The sequence below is a fragment of the Tiliqua scincoides genome, chromosome 1, assembly GCF_035046505.1.
Source record: "Tiliqua scincoides isolate rTilSci1 chromosome 1, rTilSci1.hap2, whole genome shotgun sequence".
Classification (NCBI taxonomy): Eukaryota; Metazoa; Chordata; class Lepidosauria; order Squamata; family Scincidae; genus Tiliqua; species Tiliqua scincoides.
In genome coordinates, this window is record NC_089821.1 from 278,545,408 (window position 1) to 278,568,969 (window position 23,562).

At 44.6% G+C, this 23,562-nt stretch overlaps 1 protein-coding gene across 7 annotated transcripts in view; it reads right to left on the minus strand.

Annotated features, from left to right (window-relative positions):
• Positions 1–2,368: 2,368 nt before the first annotated feature.
• Positions 2,369–23,562, minus strand: part of HMBOX1 (homeobox containing 1) — a 109,230-nt gene continuing 88,036 nt past the window's right edge. For 2 of the 7 annotated variants that reach the window (XM_066626497.1, XM_066626504.1), the window contains exons 7-11: positions 22,946–23,028; positions 21,171–21,266; positions 17,662–17,756; positions 17,327–17,428; positions 2,369–11,108 (exon numbers count right to left, since the gene is read on the minus strand). In XM_066626497.1, coding sequence (XP_066482594.1) covers positions 10,971–11,108; positions 17,327–17,428; positions 17,662–17,756; positions 21,171–21,266; positions 22,946–23,028 — 514 coding nt within the window. In that variant the 3' untranslated portion in view covers positions 2,369–10,970. The remainder of the gene's footprint in view (positions 11,109–17,326; positions 17,429–17,661; positions 17,757–21,170; positions 21,267–22,945; positions 23,029–23,562) is intronic. The other 5 variants (XM_066626522.1, XM_066626515.1, XM_066626549.1 and 2 more) reach the window with 5 other exon arrangements.

Genomic DNA, 23,562 nt, shown 5'->3' on the forward strand with positions numbered 1-23,562 from the left:
CAGTTCTACTAGGTACATTTTGCTCAGTAATTACTGATCTAGGCGTCCGTGAAACCAGTGCCCATCTGTTCAGTGAAACCAGCAATTAATAAACCACAAAGGTGAGGGGGGGGGGGATACTTTTCTTACAGAATTAAAAAAGGTGTTTTTAAAATACCCACTTCTCTTAAAAAAATTAAATAAATGTTTTCTCCAACACATTTACAAACTTACAGCAATCGGCAAGTATCTTAATAAAACTTGATTAACCCATTTCGGCCCAGCCCACAGGTGCACACATTTGATCCCTGTCGCATATATGCAATGTTGGGCAGAAATGGCTTAAGGATCCCGCAGAACCTCTTTCAGATATACAAGGATATGGAGTCCTGGAGGCAAAGCATCTACAGTTTGGAATCAGATGAACAACTCAGCCCCATGAGCTACTGCAAGGGCAAGGCAATGGTCAGGGTGAACTGCAGTGGCTGTTGGTCTGCCCAAGGTGGTGACCATTTCTTAGGGGTTGTGAACCTGCCTGAGACAGTAGGGGACCATGTGGTACGTGACAGTTCTGGCAACTGCCACCATCACATGCAAGAGCCTTGCTGGCACAATTGTGCCACAGCAGAAGACTGTATTGGCAACCTTCAGTCTCGAAAGACTATGGTATCGCGCTCTGAAAGGTGGTTCTGGCACAGCGTCTAGTGTCAGGTTAGAATCCTATGCACAGTCTCTTGAGAGTAAGCCCCACTGAAGATAATGGAACTTACACCTGAGTACACAAGCATAAGATTCTGCTTTCAGGCAGACTACAACAGATGGAAGAAGGTGGAATAACTGCATGGCTGATGCATCATAGCAGACTTTTATCATGGGGCTGCGGCAGGAGGGCTGCCTGTCAGGACAACCTTGTTTCACATCATATGTAAGCAACACACATCTGTACAGAATCAGGGCACTGCATCCCATCCTGCTCCATCCCTCTCCTCACTGGCACCATAAAATGATTTGAAATGATCTAATAACACTCACTTCTTAAGAGGTTCTCTGGAAACAGAATTCAAGTCAAAAGGAAAGAGAGAGAGAGAGAGAGAGAGAGAGGCAGTGGAGGAAGCGGCCATGGCTTCAATCCAGCTTGTTTCGACTGGATTAATTAATTCACATTCCAGGCTTCCCACTCCAAGCCCTGCAAATGGAAGGCATGCAGGGAAGAGTGAGCCTCTTGCACAAGAGGGAAAACACCAGCTACGCTAGCACCTCCAGCTCACTATCAAGTTCATTTACTCCCATAGGCACTTTTAGAAATGAATACTGAACACTGAAAAGCTACCATGCATGCACAGGACAATGCAGGAGACTCATGGAAGCTGTCATGGGGATAAACATTTCAATGCTTGGCAAATGACCTGGAGAGCTTACCACTGAAGTCCACTTTCAGGCACTGGTCTAAGCTCAAAAGAGAGAGGCTCCCTTCCTTCTAGACCGGTGGGCCAGAGACTGCTCTCCTCATTGAGAGGAATGGCCTATTCTCCAGGGGAGACCACTCAACCTCTTCAAAAATCATCACAAACAAACAACGGAAAAGACAAGACCTCTTCGGTTCAGACGGGAAGGTGTTTGCACGGGCTTCCTGAAATCCACCTGGACCACCGAGTATTTGTAAGCAGGTGAGGCAATTCTTTCCTAACAATAAAATGAGATTCTAAGGATTCAGGTGGAATCTCGAAAAGACAGCATAGTATTATCACCTTTAACAAAGCCGGAATTCACAAGCCAGCTGAGAACAGTAGAGTTTCTATGGTAGAACACCAAAAATCAAATGCTGCTCTGATTATTTTCCTCTACCTGAAACCAACCAGCAAACTGATGCTCAGAGTACAAACCTGATTTGTGAACAGAAAGGGGTTCATTTCTGGACTTAAAAAAGAAGAGAATCCTCCTGGATTAAAGGCGCTACCAATATCTGAGCATTCACTAGGTCATTCTGAGCTAGTTCACTGGTCTGCAGCCTTAAGGGTGTGGACAGCAGTAAAGAACAGCTGGGACTGGAGATCCTCTGTTAGAGTTGAACATAGCAATTATTGTGCTGATTGCTTTGCAATTCTATAATAAACTTTTATTTCAAAGGAACAGTTGAAAGGAAATTTTTCTTCACTTTTGTGGTAAAATTTTGTGGAATTTTAGGGAATAAAAATTGGGCAACTTACTAGCCAACATTCATGCTTGTATAGCAGTATTTCTTAAACTGTGGGTCGTGACCCAATTTTGGGTGGGTCACGGACCCACCACAACCAGGAAGCTGCAGGGCAATATGGCTTGCAACCCAGAAACAGCTTGCAGGGTCGTATTACCCTGCAGCTTCCTAGTTAGGGTGAGCCTGAGAACCACAGTGGACGACGAAGTGAATGGCGAAGGTAAGGCATCGAGCACTCCTGTTGTATAATATTTGAGCCTTTCAGTAAAATTGTATAATATATTGGGAAGCGGGAGATCAATCTTAACAATTAGAAGAGAAAACATGGTAAGGACCATGAATGAAAGGAATAGCAGATTTAAAGATTTAAAAAATAATAATTTCATGACTTTGTTAATCTAAACACAGCCTAAGTTATTCGTGCATAACTTTAATCAATCTGATACCTGTCTCGAAAATGCAAATGATATTGCTGCAGTATCTTGGTCAGATTGTACAACACAGTTGGCTATAGAAAAAACAAGTGGCTACCAAGCCAGCCAGAACGTGTGGGCACCTGCTCCAGTCCCTCAGTCCTAGGCAAGCGCAGCTGTGGAAGCTCTATTACTTCACTTCAGATTGTTCTTGGATACTAAACAGGTGACTTGGACACTGGAGAAATATTACTTTCCACACACAGCAGAAACCAACCCAAATAATTCATAAAATTTAGTTTAAAAAATTAAAAATGCAAATAGATTCAGAAAACCAGCTTTATCTCCATGGGACTTTCTCAGAAAAGCTTGCGTCCAGTGGCATTACTAGGGGGTGTAGACTGCACTGGGTGATACCATCTGGGGGGGTGACAACATGGTAGGAGAGTGAAAGATGGAGTGAAAGACCAGGAGGCCAGGTCTACTGGGCAGGCAGACCTGGGCATCACATTGGGCAGCCCAGTAGACCAAGGTTCCAAGTCTATTCTGGCCATCACCACCCTCCGTCGCTCCCTCCCCTCTGCACTGGGCAATACCAATCCTAGTGATGCCACTGCTTGGCTCCATTTTCTTTCATAAGCAAAAAAGGATCCAGTGTTTCAGATCCTGAGTAGCTGGTACTAGCCCACAAAGAAGTTAATGAGTGATGGTGGGGGAGCTGTTCTGGATCTCACAGATTTAACTGCGATGATATCGAAACACTCTTTGGAACTAGCAGCATAAAGAGGGGACACCCAGCTTGCGTGAAAGAGCCCTGTTTTCATTCCTGTGCATCCGTTCAACCAGCTCTCAACTTTTCCTCACTGCAACTCCTCAGGACAAATCTGCAAGTCTGCCCAGGCAGAGAGCATTACTGTGACTTCAGGGCTCCGCCTTACATACATAAAAAGCAGCCAAGCCCTGAGCCATCCTCCTCCTTCCAAGCATCCTCCCAACTAAGCTCACATGTCAGCCTATCATTATTCTGTCTGCTTGAAGAACTAAAGCCTAGATAGGAAAACCCAGAGCCACAGGTAAGAATGTTGCCCTGCAGGTCTTCACCTTCTCTTAAATTCACCATTGAATTCACGTCCCAATCCTGGACGTGAAAACTCCAAGTCTGGATGCAAAAACCAATTCCACAACTGGACGTTCTCCTCCAGGTCACATATCTGAGTTATTACTGAGCCAGCCAAGCTAGGCCAGGATTTGATTGGCCTGCATCCCACCTTCTTTTCTCCAAAAATCTCCACTTTATGGAAGCTGGAGGAAAGTGAGGACAATAATCCTCACTTTGCAGGCTAGGGGAGGGCAAGGTGGACTATCTAGATGAGGCAAATCCAGCAACATGAGAAACCAAGGAGGGTGAGGGAGGGGCTCCTACTTTTCAAAATGGCTATCAGTGGTTTACAAACCTGAGTAAATATTCCACACTCTTTTGCTAAAATCATTTTCAAAAAAAGGAACAGCCAATTTCAATCAACCTAAAGGTACCCCAAACTAAGTCCCACCAGAAGCAATAAGACTGAAGTCAGTCACATTTAACCCGCTCCCCCTAGCTTCAGTGGGGCTTACTCATGACTCAGTTTCGCTGGATGGGGACCCAACAGTCAGACAACTGCCCCAACCTAGTGCTGGTTCAGCTCCCACATGCAAAAGCTATCCTACCCATTTTGATGTTGGTGGTAGAAACATAAACTCATTTCTTAAGACCTAATCCTTCCACTGATGGAATGTGGTAGGCAGTGATCACACCTGATCGCATAAAAGCACACCTGGGCATTTGGACTGGCCAGAATCTGGTGAAAATTCAGAGACAGGGAAAAGTACGGAGAGGTTTCCAGGAGTCACTCTATAGTTTTTTGGTACCCTACACATTTCCCATGCTTCTCCTTGCCCTCTTGACTTCATGAGCCAGGAAAGCCTGATCTCCATGGACTTCTTTGCCACCTGTCAATATATGCCCTGGCCAAAATTCCACTTAAAAAAATTTCAAATTTTTGCTTCAGGGGATGCACAGCCCTGGATTCATTTTTATTGGTGCATCAGCCTGCCTTTCAACAACACTAAGAAACATCAGATTTGTTGAACTATCAAGCAAGAAGTCAGTCTCTGTGTGACTCCAGCCAAAACAGCAGAATGAGGAAATACATCAACCCAGAGTCTGAACAGCATTGGAAGAAAATTGACAGTATTGATGGAAGCTGCAAATCACGCTGCATTTTATCAAGGCAAAATCTATCCACATCGCAGACACCAACAGGACATGCACACACAAAGCAACATTTATTGCCAAAAAGTCTTTCCAATACCAATAACTGAAAAGAACAGTAAGTAGTAGAGAGTGCAAAGAAATCTATTTTACTAGGAAGCCCTTTTCTAAACATGAACACAGAAGTTACACCTGGGAAGAAATGTCATATTTGTGTATTATCTTCCAACACACTTGGACCTCTCTAGCAAAAGGCAAGGCTGAGTGAAAAGGAAGATTGTATTTATAATGCACATTAGAAAGGAGGTGCAGGATACACATCAATGTGAATTATTTTCAAAAATAATGGGATATAGTTCTTTATTTACTCGCTCCAGGAGACTGGAAGACCAGTACCTCAGATCCAAACACCATCCCATTTACAGTCTTTCTGACAAAGCAAAACTCTACTTCCAAACTCAGTACTAAGGGAGGAATAAACCAACAATTAAGAGTAACCAAGATGGCCGATTTCATCCTCTATCCCAATTCTACAGCAAAGGCAGTACCACATTTCATGGAATCACATTAGGAGGTACTGAAAGGGGATGTGGTCCAACCTCTCCCTGGGAGGCAAAACAGTTCACTGGGTAACTTACCACAGATTAATCTGAATAATGCAGACCCACAAGCTTAGACTCGGTACGTGGTTGAAGGGTCTTCAGATCAAACAGTCTGGCATGATTCACTCATTATACTTCTAGCTCATGAGTTAACAAAGACCTTCCAATAACATTTAGCTTTCAAAAAACCTCAACAACCCCTTTGATGGTTAACTGTGTCAGATACCCAATAAACTGGTCAGGGTAAGAGGTCAAATATCCCATTGCCCATACAGAACAACAGATTTGTATTTAAAAAAAAAACAAACTCTTGCTGGAGATACAGACTGAAAAGGTAATCTAGAAAGAAATGGGGAAGAAATCAGCTCAAGGATGCCCACGGTCTGCTGAGAGCCTCCTGTCTTTCAGCTCCACCTGCCGCAAAACACAAGGCCACAATCTGATTGCCCACTTCTGGACCCCAATTCACAACCTCCATCACAGATTAGTCACCAGTTCATTCATCATCAAGCTGCCCTTTTACTGCTCTTTCACCACCCTGGCAGCAAGTACTATGGGGTGACAGAAGAGCTTCGTGGGTCATTGATCCAAGTTAAGTGAGCTTGCTGCATTGTACTGTATATTCTGTCACAGCTGCAGTGATGGCGTACTGTAGCAGGAACGGCTCACCACAGGCATCCTTCCCCCCTCCCCCAAGAACAGGCCTTCTGCTCTGTTTGCTTGGAATCCAGAGGAGGGATGGAGGGAATCCCATCCACCAGCATTCTGAACAGTCAGTGGGGGCAGGGAAGCTTGGGGACAGTGCTCTTCTGGAGAAGACGCATGGAAGCCAACCCACAGCAACCGGTCTTCTCCAGAAACTGCAGGACAGGCACCTATCTGAGACTAATGAGAGGATAAGGACATGGTGGGAACAGGTAGGCTGTGTCAGAAAGCCATGCTTCAGTTCTACCTTATCTTGTACTTTGGTGGGGTAGTGGCTGACTATCATCTTCAACTAACAAATATCGCCTTCTAATGGAAAAATCCCCATTAGGAGACGGAACAATATGCTGAGAATGGTTGAGAATAAGGGACTGGGGCAAGCCACTGAGTGGACAACTGCATTGAATGTGTAGAGCCGTCCTATTGCCTCCGCAATGCAATGAGTGCACTGCAGTGGGAATCTGTCCATAGCTTGCTGTGGATCCTATGGACACAATCCGAAGGACTCTAAATTTGCCTTGAAATCAATAGGCCTTCCAATGTGTGTTCAAGATCCCATTGATTTTCATTTGTTCTGGATGGTGCCCAGCTGTTTAACGGGAAGCTGCTTCAAACCCATCACACTCTTGCCAGCCAAGCCCAGGTTTTGTCACTGGTATCAGATGCCCTTGGTGCTCTGGAGCAAAGAAGTTTTGAAGATGCCACTTCCTGAGCAGCTCTGAGTTCAAGCTGGTTCTGACATCACATTGGCAACTGACTCTGGGTGAAACAGCACACAAGAGCGGTGTGATGTCAGAGCCACAAAGTTCCACAAGACCTGAGCTCTTCTTTCATAAGCTGGAAACCAGTTCACATAAGGGATGGGGAAATTTGTGGGAGTAAATAGCTCTGCCCGTGACACCGCTTGTGTTAAGAGCTTTTCTTGTTGCCATATTGCTCAAGTTGGCTGCCAAAGCATTACCGGAACCACTCCAAAGAAAAACAGAGGCCAAAAGAATAGCAGTGACAGGCCCAGTGTAAAGCGGCCACTGATGCATCAAATGGCCTTGCACTCATAAATCGTGACTGTTTGCTAATCAGCTCACTGTGTGATGGCTGGACCAAGGAGGAGGTAAAATTCCACTGAACCGCTACAGTTTTGCTGGGTTATTCCCCTACATCTGCACATCCAAATTCCCACCTCTTTGTCCTTTGGCTGAAAAATATATAAATGCAGATGCACATCACAATGAGACATTCTCTCTGCAGTCACCAAAACAATTTCACCCATCCCTGAGTCTAAGGCCGAAGCTCCGCATGGGTTTGCCTGCTCCGGACAGACGAATCAGACAGAAGATGTCAGAAGACAGAAGGTGACAATAGTTGCTTTCTGCTTCAGTGATCAACAGTGGAGAAAAATTACATATGTTTTGGTCAATAAATCTGACAGAAAAGATGCGGTACAACATACACCGTTACAAGCCAGAAATGGAGATAATAAAAGTCACAGCCAGATGATCAGTTGAGATCCTGAAGTCATCACTACAGGTGAATGCAAGAGACACCATTTGTATGAACACTTATCTCAAAGATGCAATTGTAGCTCGCTGCTACCCCACATTTCCACCAAAATGTGGGATAAAGCAGTCATGAACTGCATCACAACATCACTACCTCAACTGTTCATCTGTACTCATCAGAAGTGATACAGATTGCATGTCTTCCAAAAGGTGGGGTGGGGGCCATAGCTCAATTGTAGAACACCTGCTTTGAATACAGATGGTCTCAGGTTCTGGCATCTCCAAGTAGGCTTGGAAAAGACCCCTGTCTGAAACCCTGGAGAGCTGCTGCTAGTCAGTGTAGATAATGCTGAGCTAGATGGATCAACTGTCCGCTCACCGTGCAGGGCAGCTTTTTATGTGGTGCTCCATCACACCCTGCCAACTGTCTGAAGGTGCATTTATATTGGTCACTTTTCAGAGGATCAAGTTCTTAGTCCTATCCACTCAAAGAAACAAGACCACAACTGTATGTTGTGCAGTGCAATGGCACCCTAGCAGGGGATGGTTAGAACTATAGCTAGACCACCTGGGGAAAGTATTTGCTGAGCCGCTGACTTTTAAGAGCAGAACCTCTCAGAGTGCTCAGTGGGCATGTTGGAACATGAAGAGAAAATGGCAGCAGATGAAGCACTTTGGGATGACAGAACCATCTGAAGCCAGGATGGGCACATGGAGAGCCCATTTCAGCACTGAAAGGATTACAAGCCATTGCTCCTCTTTCTACATGGGTATGAAGACATTTCAAAGAAGGAAGTAAGGCAAGGTAAATATCAACTAGGCCACATCTGCACTTCCATGGGCAGTGAGGCTCCTGGCAAAAGATATTGCAGGGGGCATCTTGGATGTAGTTTGTTGAGTGCAACAGATGTCATTTATGGGTGTACATGCAGTTCACGGCAGATACTCAGTGTTGAGGGGCACAACCCAATGGAAACACCTTCTGTACAAATTCCACTGACATGAACAAGAGCACAACTAAGAGCAAGCTCATACGCCAGGGACAGCCTGCCTGAAACTTCTTCAGCCCAACGGCACTGCTCGTGCATCCAGTCCACTGATTGCAACAGAGCTTGTGCAGAAGAAGTCCCCTGCCTTTTCCCAGGAGGTGTTCCCAAAGAATCATGCCCCAAACAGATCAGGATGGCTCTGTAACATGCATTTACAGTGCTTGATTTTGGATTTACCTCCAATAACACATTTAAAAAAAATTATCAAATACAAATATATATATTTATTTATTTAAGAAAAAAAAAGTAACCAAAAGTGCTACATTTGATCAAAGGAAGGAAAGCCTCAGTTTGTTTTTGCTGTGTCAAAGGTCAATCCTTCTCACATACAGTCCATTTTTATCACCCAGTGCCACTCCGCCTGGATAGCCCACCTTGTCCAAATCCAACCTCATAACAGATGTGAAGAACCACAAATACTAGCAGAGGAAAATGAAAACAGGCTTCCACAGTGGAAGCAAGGGAACAGCAACTGAACCACTGCTGCCAAATCCCTGTCCCACGGTAGCATCCAGTATTTAAGTATGGCTTCCAATTATTAGTTAACCTGCCCAGGCCAGTATGCTTTCTGGCACCTGAACAGGAACAGAACAAAGGAAAACAAATGCAACTGCTACTTGGAGAGAGAGAGAGAGAGAGAGATAATAGCCTGATGTCTTAGAGGGCCTACCCAGTTACTCCAAGGGGATCTGATCACACAAATACATACAGCTGTTCTGCACACCCTCTAGTGGACTGGAGCTCACACACACATTAAGAGCCACTCTTTAAGGGGGCTTGCTGGGAGAACACTTCTGTATTTCTGGTGGAGGGAGGAGAGGAAGCAGGTCACAACAGTAGAGGTTCCCAAACTTCCAATAGCTAAGACTGAATTCCACCTGGAGGCCCACCCTAACACTGATACCAGAAAGGTACAGTGAGGGCCCAGGTGAACAATATGCCAACTCCATGACTGGCGCTTGCATCTGTTTGCTTAATGCCGACAGCAGCCATTAGCAAGCACCAACAGAAACTAGAGAGTGTGAAAGACTAAAGAAGCTCAGAGAAGCTCAGCCATGAATTTCCGCAGGAGTCCCTGTTCTAGACATTGATCCCCTGAGGATGGCTCACTCTGCTGCATTTCTGCATTGGGATCAACTAAATGATCTGATCACACCCCATTGTAGAGATGAAGAATTACTCCTTCTGGCTTCCCCCACCCCATGGATGCTCATTGGAAGGTGGGAAAGCCAGAGCAGTGATGAACTCAGGGCCCAATCCTACCCAACTTCCCAGCACTGATGCAGCCATGCCAGTGGAGTGCATGCTACATCCGGTGGTGGTGGGGTAGTCACAGAGGCTTCCTCAAGATAAGGGACCATTTGTTCCCTTATCTCGGGGCTGCACTGTGGCTGTATCAACGCTGGAAAGTTGGAGAGGATTGGGTCCACAGAGAAAAAGAAGACAGCCTCTTTTGTGGATGGGAACTTGGAGCTCACACAGGTAACAGTGATTTATTTCTTTTTTAAAATCAGCAGATCTCACACTACATAGCTTGCAAGAAAAAGAGGAGGGCAATTCCTATTATCTGAGCAATGAACACCAACCCAAATGTGCCGGTGGGTGCTCCCCCTTATTCCTGACCACCTTGAACGTTGGACTACGGCACCAACTGCAAAGAGAAAGAGAACAGAGCATGTCACTGTGTGGCCCCAAGAGGAACAACATCTTGGCCCCTGGAAACCAGTGGTTGCCCTGCAGCTACGATTCGTCATCTCCCTATTCACGACCAGTCCTCCCAATATGGAAGCCACCATCCTTGGAACCAGGCAGCTTCCACTTGTCTTCTTTCAGTCTTGATACAGAGAAAGGATTAGCACAGGAGGTCTGAAAGATGATCCAAGAGATTTTGTTGTTTAAAGAACAGATTGAGCCTAAGGCTTGGAATCAGAGCTGTCTACGACACCTGGAAGCACATTCATGGAATGCTTAGACAAAGCAGCAGAGGTTTCATCTAGCCGTGGGGGGGGGGGTGCTGTGCTGGGAGAGGGAGGTCAGTTGGTCGGTTTGGTTAACTATTTGACTGGGAGATAATACTGAGAGTTTATACGCGGAGTCAGAGGGCACCATGCCATCTTCACAGGACAAGACCCTAAACGGCTAACTTGACGTACAAGAGACTGCAAAGTTATACTGTAAGGAGAACACATATTAGGGGACCGGGAGAAGGCTGCTAAGGTGCTACGTCTAAAACTAAGTTACTTTCTCGGTCCGGAGCCCCTCCCCCTCTGGCGTGTCATCAGTCGTCATCCAGGGCCTCTGTTTTGATCTCATTGGTTCCTTGCCGGGCCAGTGCTAGGATGGTGTGGTTTACCGCCGCCATCTCCACAGCTAGTGAGATTGGGTCTTGGTGGTCGCTATGGCTAGTGCTATCATCCTGCGTAAACGGACAGGGAGAAAGAAAGAAATGAAGGGCGGAGAGGGGAGCAGGGAAGAGAGAAGGAAAGTGCCATTAACATCATTAATACATATTCCAACAGAATTTTCAAAACAAAACAGGCTCAAGTAATTAGTCAAGAGGCAGCAACCAACATTCTCATTCAACAGGTAGAGACTACAAAATGCCTGACTTTTAAAAACTGATATCACATGCTGATTAGGCATTGGTTAGAGGAAAAATGGGGAGCAGGGAAGGTGCAGAAAAACAGTGATCTTCTAAAGCAGGGATCTCCAAACACTGACCTGTGGGCCACATCCGACCCTTGGAAGGTTTTTATCTGGCCCATGATTCCCCAGTCTCCCAGGGCTAAAAATAGCCCAAAAGCTGCATTTCCAGGTATATTCCTCATTCAGCCATCAGAGGTACTTAACGTAATGCAATGTAATAATAATAATAATAATAATAATAATAATAATAATAATAATAATAATAATAGTATTTATATACTGCCTTTCTGGCCACTGGATTGCTCCTTTGACTTTATTCAATGGAATTCTTCCATTCCATTGCATTACATCAGTGTTCTTCAACCAGTGGTATGGGTACCACCAGTGGTTTTTGAAGTGGTATCTGGTGGTACTCGCGAGACCCTGGACCCCTGCCGCCCAGGAGGAATGTGACATAAAAAAGAGCAGTAGGAGGCTTGACTAGGCGGGCAAAGCTCTAAAGTATGCTTTTCCACTCTTGAAAATGCCCTCCTGGCCACCTTGAGCCTCTTACTGGTGTTTGTCGTGTCACATCTGGCCTCCTACCCATTAGTAACTGGTGATGATGTCATCGCCAGTTATTTCCAGTGGTACTTTGAATAGGTGGACCATGTGAAGTGGTACAATGGAGGACAAACATTGAGAAACATCTCTAGTGGCTGAATGAGATACGTACAATGCTGGGAGACCTGGAATATAAATAAAAATATAAATTAAATGTCTTTGTAAACACATACAGAGCAGAAAATGAAACCAAACGTTTTATTTATTAAATTTGCGTCATAGGTTGCTTGATGCTTTTTCATAATCCATTCTCCCCTCTTCCTGAGCAAGTCAATTTTGCCCCCGGCGCCCCTCCTCCTTCCACTTCAAACTCTCAACACATTTGTTCTCCACATATTTATTTTCTGGCCCTCAACACTGTGTCAGATAAGAGATGCAGCCCACGTGCTGAAAAGTTTGGAGACCCCTGTTCTAAAGAGACAAAGATGAGACAAGAAAAACAGGGTAGAACTGCCCTCATTTCCAGTGTGACGACACAGGCATAAACCACAACCAAACCCACATGCACCCTTCTGGGAATGTTGCTCTGCTCTTTCCAATCCAAATCCTACATTAAGAAAAGCCAAATTCTGCAAGCAGAAACCCAATATTACACAAGCAGGCTGAAACAAGCAGAGTAAGCAAAATCTGCCTGTCTCCACAATTTACAGACAGAGACACAGGATTTGCCTGGCACCATCAAGGAATCTGGATTTTTAAAAATACATTTATTGCAAAGCCACGCTGAGAGTGGCACGAAGCATCTGGAAGGTGCTGGGAAACCGCCTGGTTTAGCATCTCAGCTTGTAGCAACTACTGGTCCTGTTGTTGGGTTTGCTAAGGCTTTGTGCAGGGGACTGGCGGCTGGGATCTGTGAATGCGTACAAGCTCAGAGCAGCAACATTTGTAGGACCCTGTCCTGTGGTAGGAACGTATACATAAACTTGTATACAAACACGGTTCAGAAGCTACGGTAGCCTGTAGCTAGGAGCAAAGGTGGGAAAGAGAGAACACCTGGCACTAGAGGGGGAGAGATTACCAAAGAGGAGCCTGAGAGTGATGTCAAGCATTGTCACTTCAGTGGGATATACAGCTATGTCAGCAGAAGAGTGTGTCTGCCTGCATGCACACATTGTACCCACTTTCTTAGGCTGTAACCCTACACAGGCTTTCCTGGGAGTAAGCCCCACTGAACATAATGGGACTTACTTCTGAACAGACATGCATAGGATTGTGCTGGGAGTTTATTTTCTAATTATTTGTTGCTAACATCCCAAACCTAAGACATCCAGGGGCATAACATTCATCAATCTTAATTAAATGATTAATTAAATGCTTCAGTTCCATTCCAGGTGGGGAATGAAGCAGATAATCTGGGCAAAAGATATTGTTGAACGTGGGGCTGTGGTTTTCAAACTCTCAGGGAGTTTGAAGACTGCAGTAAGTCCTAGCAAGGGAGGAGAGGGAGGAAGCAGGGGCGGGGGGAGGGAGGCAGTGACACGATCCCCAGGATTGCGTCGCTAAGGGGGGCTGCTGCAGGGACTGGGATGTACTCACCAGTCCCTGCAGCAGCCTCCCAGGTGTGCGGGGAGCCCTGCGTGAGTGTCTGCAGGGATCCCCAACATTCCAAAAGTGAAAGTAGCGCAATCGCACTCCAGTTCCAGTTTTGCGGAAGTGGAGCGTGATTGCTCTACTTTCACTTCAAACCAGCTCACGCAGGGCTCCCCACACCCAACAGACTGAGTACATCCCAGTCCCTGCAGTCCCCCTTAGCAATCCTGGAGATCGCGTCGCTGCCTTTCACCTGCCCCCACCCCTTAAGGGGGCAGAGGCGAGGGCCCTCAGGCTGGGGCATTGTGACGCCCCAGTTTGAAGAGCTCTGGCGTGGAGGGTAGTTATACTGAACCTGTCTGAAAAACAGTCCTGCAAAAGGTCCAATTCCTTTTTTGCAAGGTGTCAACTGTTATTTTATTCTGGACTGCATACAACCAAATGAAGAGCTGTTCCTTAGTCAAACAAGAAGCACACTGCATCAGACAAGCTCAGAGGGGATGGCAACAATCAATGAGTCCGACCTGAGTATGTGGCTAGGGCACTGGCATTTGCTTGATTCTCTTTCACATTAAAAACCAAAATGGATCCGGGATGGAGAAATCTAGAAAGAATGATTTATGTTTTACACAGCTGGACAAAGGATAGCCCTCCAAATGTTTCCAACTGTAGAAGAGGTCTTTTAAAAAACATACATATGCTCATAATTTTCCCTCCATTTATCTCCATTTAACCTAAAGCAAATTCACAAATACAGGCGTTCCCCATATCTGCAGATCCCGTATCTGTGGTTTCGCTTATCCATGGTTCTCCACCGCCATACTCATTACTTGTCTGTCATTCTTTGCCTCACTCTTCATTTGCAGCCCTTCTGGTTAAAGAACACTAGAGGAGGAACACTAGAGATTAAAAGAATACTAGAATTTTACTACTAGAGATTAAAAGAATGCTAACAGGAAGCATTAGCATTCTGGCTCTCTCCCAGCTCTTGTGTTCTGGCTGACAACTTCTTACATTCTTCCTCTAGTGTTCTGTAACTGGAAGAGCTGAAAACAAAGAGCCCTGCAAAGAAGAGACATGAAAAACTACACTCGGCACCACAGTAAGTAGTTTATCCTTAAGTAGTTTTATCCATTCAGTTGTGTCCAACTCTTGGTGACAGTAAATATGGGATTCACTTTTATCTGCAGTTTCAGTATCCATGGGGGGGGGGGAGTAGTAAAGTGTTCCCTGTGGATAAGTGGGGATGCCTATATGGGGAAACAACTGAGCTCACTGTGAATTAGCCATTATCTGAATTCAGATTTCTACAACACTTTGTTGGAAAAGCTCAGGGCAGAGAACAAAAATGTAAAACAAAATCAAAAAATCCCCTTGGCCCATTAATTATGTCCAGAACATGGCAGGATGGAATCTCAGGACCCCTGGAAGATCTTGTCATTCTACTCCACAAAGAACAGAATAGCTATTCCAAGAAAAGGAGTTGCAATGATTCATCTGAAACTATTACTAAAGCTACTCTCTGTGACTAAGATTTGTGCAGCTACAAAATGGAAGAAAGGCTCTCTATCTTGGATCAAAAAGGTTTGAGACAAAAAAACTCACGTATTTTTCAAAGAGTTGCTTTAGGAAACATGTAGGTAGATTTATTGAAACATGGCCTTAGTTTTTATTCTAGAACAGTGTTTCTCAAGGTTTGTCCTCCACTGTACCACTTTGCATGGTCCACCTATTCAAAGCAGTACCAAAAGTAACCAGCAATGACATCATCACTGGTTAGTACTGGACTGGGAGGCCAGAAGCGACACCAGTAAGGGGCTCAGGGTGGACGGGAGGGTTTTTTTTTTTAGTGCAGACAAGCATGCTTTGGAACTCTGCCAACAGAGCTGAGCCTCCTACCGCTGTTTTTGCATCATGTCCCTGCTCTCACTGCCAAGCGGCAGGTGCCCAGGGATGCTTGAGTACCACCAGACACCATCTCAAGTACCACTGGTTGAGAAACACTGTTCTAGAACATAACAAGATCAAATTCAACCACATGTTAATTTTTTTATGTTATTAAAAATGTGTTGATTTCTATATACGTACCTCTTACTAACTCTTCTGCATTTAAATGTATTTTAAGAACTTTTGCCATGGCAGCCATATACAAAGGGGCCCTCAAAGCCTCAAGTTGCTTAATTAGAGCCCCCAAGAGTGATTTTCCTATCATACTGAAGGACAACCACAGAACAATGAAAAGGGGGGGGGCAATTGGGTTACGACAAAACATGGCAAACCAGTGGTTGGTTTGTGATGAGCTCAATGAGGAACAATCAACGAGCCAGGCACAGGGTAAAGCAGTCCAGTGGCCTCTTTACCAAGTTCACCACAGTTTTGTCCATCAATGTACACAATCATGCCTCACCTACATGCAGAGGGTTGCATAGTCAGCCCCTGAGAAAAGCTCTAACAACCTACACACTAATGTTTGCCAAGTGACAGCAGCCCCACAACCTGTTGCTCTCACAAGAGGCAGTGAAAACCTGAGCTGAGCATCACAAACAAACATGCAGAAGAATAAAGACCCAATCCTCCCCCACCCTCCATGCTTATTGCCCTTTATCTCTCTTCTCAGATGCTAATTTTCACTAGAACCTGGGAAGGGCAAGAGCAGGGAAACTATCTGAGGAATAAGGGAAAATAAAAGAAGGATGGTGAAAGGCAGATAGTGGCTCCTCCATCTATATTTGCTTGCTTTTTAGTCTGTCTCCCCCCTCCCCCCTCCCTCTCTGCCTGTAGGTAGGGGAGTAGTCAGAATTCTGAATTAGCAGAATAAGCAGAGAATTACCAATCAATGACAGAACATTATTTACAATGACAGAACATTATTTACAATGGTAAATAAAGCCAAGCACTATTTCACACCTTGAGAGTCACAGCAGAAGTAGCAATGAAAGAGATCCACCTTCATGGATAGCTTAGAAGCTTATTCTAGTCAAGGCAACCTGAGGCCTACATTAGCTGTCATGGCCTACCCATAGTGCACCACAACAAAAGAGTCTGGGTGGGCTTGTCTTATTATTAATCAAGATGCCATAATACTACATTACAACAAATGCAATCATTCTGGGAGGAATAGAAGCATGCATCTTTGCATTCACCAGATCAGAATCAAACACCTGTACTTCTGTGCTATAAGCAGGGCTGTGTGTTCCATGCGAAAAGTGCGATTCAAAAGTCACTGTGGAGGGAAACTCCCAGTTCAGCACCCAGAGTGCATTTGAAATACTTAGGAAATCAGTCTACTTTGCTTTGGATTACTTCCTTTATTATTTCACTTCCAAGTTGCACGTTTTCAGAAGAATTTGTTAACAGTGGAAGGAGTGGATGACATAAGAAGAATGGAGATCAAGTCTACAGAGCCAATGGAAATCAGGAGGCAAAGGAGAGCAGTTGCAGAAAAATGACAGAAAGCTAACAGAGCAGGATTATTGAGTTGGATCAAGGGAACAAGGGGCAGCCAACAGCTTTGAAGGCCAATCATTAGACCTGTGCCCTGTTGCTCCGTGGACTGCCAGTGAAGAAAATGACTAGGGTCGTACCACACCTGTCAGTACATGCCATCCCTCCGGTTTCTAAGTCTTTACTGAATGCTATCCACAAGTTTGAAAGCTTCCCCCTCCCTCCATTCCAATGTGGGCTAGAAAAGGTTTGTTTCAAAAAGAAAAGATTCTCGTAGGATACACACAGCTCTGGTTACAAGAGCACATGGGATCAACAGACAAGGGTTACTATGGTTGGTGGTGCCATTGGAAGAGAGTTAAATCATGCCCTGGCATTTGCCAAACTTGTGCGAACAGAGTGTTAACTTGCTTGTTTTGAGCAGATCCTCCTGTCTTCTTCTAACTTCTCTGCTTCTCTGCCTCCCTCTGTACATCGTCCCTCCTCCTCCCCATTGCGTACTTGCCAAGTGTCCTGTTGTATGACAATAAATCCATGTGGGTGAAGGCAGGTCCAATGGAAGGAGGGGGGCAGCTGTGATTTTTCCGCCTTCCCCCATTTCAAAATCTAAGTTTTTTCAGGATGCCGAGGAGTGCAAGAGCTGCCGCCGCCATCCCACATCCACTCCCCCCACAACCCAGTAAGGTCCTGTGGCCTGCAGGAGGATACTCCTGTCTGGGGCCACCTGGCTTAGCTCCTATACTTACCTGTTCTGAATAGTCATTCCCGTCCACGTCGTCACTGTTGGAGTGGCCGCCAGGACTTTGTACATCTATCCCATGACTCTCCAGGATTGCTGCTTCTTCGAAAAAAGCAAATGGATCCCTGAATTATCTGCTGCAGGGTTACCAATAAGGATGAAGATGAACAATGGGAAACCTCCCAAATGGGGCACGTTATTTCTTGCAAGAACCAGAAATAAAAAATACCCAGAGCTGTGTGTACTCCACGCTAAAAAAACAAACCCCAAAAAAGTCAGAATTCTGTACCCACATGTTCCAAATTCTGCACCTAAAGAAAGAATGAATTCCACATTGTGAATTATACAAAACAATCAGGCCAATTGGACAAAATTGTGTATGCTGTCTTGGTTTCCACAATTTATTCTGTTTTGTCTACTCCCAAGAAAGGGCAAGGCACTTAAGCAGGACAAGGAAATCCTGTACCAATGGTAACAATTGGACATCTAATTATTCAGTCATGTGTCTGGCTTCTTGAGATTTCAGCCAGTACTGTCTTTGCAGGCACAAGGGCTAGAAATTTTTCAAGTGAAAGCTGCAATTCACAAGAATTCTGCTCATAGCCATGCATGTTGCACTTTTTCTGCACAGCTGGGGAATTGCAACTTATACACAGCCTTTCCTACCAAAACAGGCTTAGAGCCTTTGTCAGGAAGGGAACAGAATAATAGATTTGATCAGTAAAACTGTTCAAAGAATTTCTCTCTGTACATATGCCTGTGTATATCTGTGGATTATTTTCATCTGCTTTTAGTTTGCTGGTTCTTACAATAAAGACACACCCTGGGGGAGGGTCCCATTTTCGTCTTCATTTCAATATGGTGCAAGCCCCTTTTGTATATGTTGTTGCACTGTTAAAAAAGGAAAATTAATTTGGTTGGAGGAGCACAAATACAGGTCTTTTTTTTTTTAATTTGCAGAAACAAAATATATTCTTAGATTAAATCTTTGCAAGGACTCTATAGCCTGGGCTAACTTCAAGGCCTGATCCAGGATTCAGAGATGGTCCAAGACAGTCTGCCATTCTATGCAGCTGCACACAGTTCACTTTGCATCTCCCAGAATCCCTTGCAGCAGGAAGATGCTGGTATGCAATTCTGAACACATGCAGCTGCATGCAAGCCCTATGTGGTGACTCCAAACAGTCTCTGTGGCATTGTAAGAGATCCTGGAGCATACTACAAGCTAACTCTCAGCTATATCACTGGTGTATGTACAAATACTGCCGTCCCAAACAACTGCCTGGCTTGCTGGTGGAGTTATGCAAGTTCTCCTGCTTTGGCTGGTACTTGCACTTAGATACCATCTGCTGCCACTCCTCAAGCCAGCATAAGAACAGGAGAAGAGCTCAACTGGTTCAGACCAAAGGCCTTCTAGCCCAGCATCTTGTTCCCACAAGTGGTCAACCAGAAGCTTCTGTGAAACTCACTGGCAGAGCAGAAAGGCAAAAGCCTTTCTCCACTGTTTGTCCCTCAGCAACCAATATTCAGGAGGCTTCTTGCCTCAAAACTGGAGCTTCCATTTTTACTGCTAGGGTTAATCACCACTGCTAACCCTCCTCCTGCTCTGTGAATTGGTTCAATCTCCTTTTAAAGTCATCTTAGCCAGTGTCCACATTTGGTGGCAGTGAATTCCATATATGAATTATGTGTTTTATGAACACTTGTCTATCTTGAATCTACTGCCCATCCATTTCACTGAGCAACGCAAAGCTCTATTCTGATGATGACCAAAAAGAAAAGGGGGGGGGGGTGTTCTGTATTCATTTTCTTCCCACTATTAATGGAGATTTTAATTTTTTTTTCTTTTTAATGGGATAACAGTCATTTTTTCCCATGTCCCTCTGGGCATCCTGAAATCAGCAGCAAGCACCTAGTGCTCCAAATCACACTAATTCTATGGAACTCCTTCTACTCTCCATCTTTAGACTGATACGAATTTCAGACTTCTAGACCCCTACAGCTTGCCCACCCTCCCCCCTTTTTTTGCACTGCTCAACATCAAATCTGACAAATTCAAAAGTTTGCAACTTCAGATCATTTGGGGTGGTCCTAATAAAGGCATTATCAGACTGTCGCTTTACAAAAATAAATGGGCTGGTGTTTTTTGGAGATAAAGAGAGGAATGGCAGAGAAGGAACTTAGGAGCTCATTTATAGGTTATTAGCACCTTTATGCAGGGCTGGGTTGTTCTTTTACGGGGGGGGGCAGGGGAAAGGAAACAGCGATTGAAGAATGTTTGAGACTTGACATGAAGCTGAAATACTGAATTACATTTCAAGAAAGAAGAATACATTCATTTGGGGGGACCCCAATCCTGTGGATTTTTATTTTTTTTTTATCTTTCTTTCTTGAAAAAAAAAATCAAAGGGTATGAAATTAAGTTATGTGATCAACAGCCAGTTTATATACTATGTCACCTAATTTGTATATAATAGGAATGATGAGCACATTCATGATTATGTATACAAGCACAAAATGATTTTTTAAAATTATTTGTGTTCTCTTATTATTCTTTAACATCTTAAAATGCTACAAAGTGCTGGGTGAGTGCTTATAATGGCGATCAGCTTGTACAAAGTGCCCAGACTGACAATTAAGGGGAGGACACTTGCTCAACATCCAGTTTATTTGGGCAGGACGATAATGGCTGGAGTGAGTACTAACAACAGTGGGATGGTAGAGAGAAAAAAGGAGATGGAAGGAGAACTAAACTGCAAGACACACATGGGGGACCCTAAAATACAGCAGTGACAAAGACAAGCTCCGGTCTGCAGCAGCTCACTGCAACCAAACACACTTTGTCCAAATCATTTCTGCAACAGTCCTCCCCTATTCTCTCAATGGTTTAAGAGACCATATGTTTTTTCCCATAAGGCACTGGTTTTCAAAAGTTTCTATCTTCTGGGAACCCTTTTCCACAACCTGTCTGCTGTGGAACCCCCATAACTTGTAGACCCAAGGCATGTTCGAAAATGCACCGAAAGTTCAAAGATAGCACCAGTCAGGCCAGTTGGGCCTAAATGCACTGGGTATATTCAGCATTAACTCTGAACACACCCCACTTACCTCCACATTGCAGGGGAAGATGGCAGGCAACTTGTAGGTGGCAGAAGTTCATGCCCACCACTGCTGATCGCATTGAGGACCCCTCAATAAGCTCCCAAGGAACCTTTCACAAATACCCCAGGATTTTTTGAGTCAGTATCTGAACCCCCCCCCCGCCTGAAGGGGGCTTAGTGCAGGTATTAAAAAGATACCTTAAAGGAATGCAACTTTTTGGTGACACTGGAAGTTCAATGCGGGGTGTGTGTGTTTGTGCAAAAGGCTTAATCATAGAGAAAGGAACGCAAAAGATCCGCTAAGCCTTGAGATTCCACTTTAAAAATGCCATCAAGACCCTCAATGTTCCCGCTAAGAGAACTCAATCACATTCCATTTCTCCTGAGCAGCATTCAAGGCTGACTGATACATTACCAATATTGGCTCGCCTCTTGATTTCCTTCCTTCGATTGGCAAACCAGTTGTACACTTTGAGGGAGGTAACTCGCTCCAAGTCTGACAGCTTCTTTCCTGCAGAAAATAAAAATGGCTCATCTCAACACACATTTTGCCATCTACAAGATGACCCAGGATAGTGGGTATGGGGGGGGGGGAGTCATTTCATGTTGTGCTTCAGTCTTAAAATATATTTTATAGCTTGGGGGTATTTTTTTTGTTTTAGTTTTGTTTTTGAGAGAAAGAGAGAGAAGGCCAGTTCTTGTCACAGCTGGTACACCCAAGAAATAGGACTCAGAGGATGGCTATGCAGTTGAAGGAGTAGAATTATTCAGGCAGGGATTGGCTCAATTCTTAACAGGGCAAAACTAGGTTTCAATCTGGCAAGAGTTGAGAGGGAGTAATATACTGTCTCCAAACTCTGAAATCACCACAGCTAGAACAGCCTTTGATTTTAAGACTTGGAGAAGCCTTAGCCTTTCCCCAGTATTCCATAAAGGGAACAGTGCAAGGATACACACAACACATTATTTGATTTTTCTCTGTAAACCGCTTTGCGAACTTTTCGTTGAAAAGCGGTATATAAATACTGTTAATAATAATAACAACAACAACAACAAGGTATAATGACCAATGCATCCTTTTCATGCAGTTGCAAGTCTGTCATACAAGATCAAAATCTGGAGTCCACACCCTAAAATCCCAAGTTTCATGTTCAACACAACTGAAGCATCATTATTTTTAATAAGGCAGGAGCAAGACAAGGGGTGGCTTCACAGCTGAGTCAGATGGGTCATTGGCTGTGTGCACAAACTCACTGGGGGGCCCACCTAGCCAATCCCAATACCCAGTAGCAGCATCAGCCATGGGTACAGGCGGGCCCAAGACCCATAGTCACTCAACACCATCACTAGCACTGAGGAGGAGTGTTGGCGGCCACCATGGGCACCCAAGAAAGGGTGAGGGTGTCACTAGGATGGCATTTCAGAGGTAACCCACTCAATCCCTCCCAACACTCCCATAGGTTCTTCATAGACCCTCTCTGGAGAAGCACCCCATCTCCTGCCATCACACTAGCAAGGAAGATAGCGTTGGGGGTAGGAAGTGTGGAGGGAGGCAGGATTCTGTAGCTCTTGAGCACAGATATCCATATAGACTGACTGGATTTCAATGACATCAGCTTGTAGCCAAATTCAATTCTCTCAATTACAGAGCTTTCCAAGAAACATTTCTCCTTCCCTCCATAGCCCTGAAAATTGAACTGCACTAATATTCAGCACCACCTAAAATGGTCCAAGAAACATTGCGCTTTCCAAGGGTATTTTGCTGTCTGATACACTTTCAAAGAAGAGCAAGTTCTCTCTTTCGCTTTCTCTAGTCAAGGGAGAACATTTTTGAAAAAGAGCTTTAAAAACTTAAATGCTGACTCCTTTTTAAGAACACTAGGGAAGCCTGGCCTCCTCCAGCAAGGACTGGGCGAGATACTGGTGCTCAGTCTTCTCCCTGAAACAGGAAGGGCCTGTTGCTGTCTGGAAGGTAGCACCCAAAAAGTGATATGTTGCTGATGTCTCTTTTACATCTGTTTTTTTAACAGATTTTTTTTTTTTTTACAGGCCCCTTTGGGGACAGGGAATCATTTCTTTTGCTATGTAAACCACTTTGTGAACTGCATCTTGTTGAAAAGTGGCATATAAATATTCTTAATAAATAAATAGATGGGGGAAACTCAACTAACCCCCAGCCTTGCTTCTTACCTGGCTTTTGAATCACAGCATTACAGGCATTTGCAATTTCTTCTCTCTTGGCCTCATCAGGATATTGATTCTCATTAAAGTAGCTGCAGACAAGAAAAGAACAAGAAGTTTTTAAGAAGTCCAAACTGTTTTCCCAATCCCCAAGACAGAAAATCACGGATCCATGGGGAGCTTTCAGGTGGAAAATGCATTGCCCTTGAATACACGTAGGATATAAATGTACAACACTCCCCAATACTATTCCATTTGCATTGTTTTCCAGGTTCAGGCAAAATATCTGGTGTTATTGAGATTCCCTAAATGAATGAACTGAGACCTAAATGAACTGAGACCAGGACACCTGAAGGAGCGCCTCATTCCATGGGGACCTATCCATATGCTCAACCCTTCAGAGGCAAGGAAGGTCAGCCTGAGGAACACAACCTCTTCAGCCATGGCAGCACTACGGGGGAATCTGCTTCGCTGGAAGACCCACCTGTTCTAATACCCTCGGTTTTTTGATGGGTGGCAAATTCATGATCACTTATGCAAGCCTTTGGGCTAGGGTGATAGTAGCTACTGCTGGATATGGTTATGGTTTAGGGAGTGTTTTATTGATGTAACTAATTGTATATAGT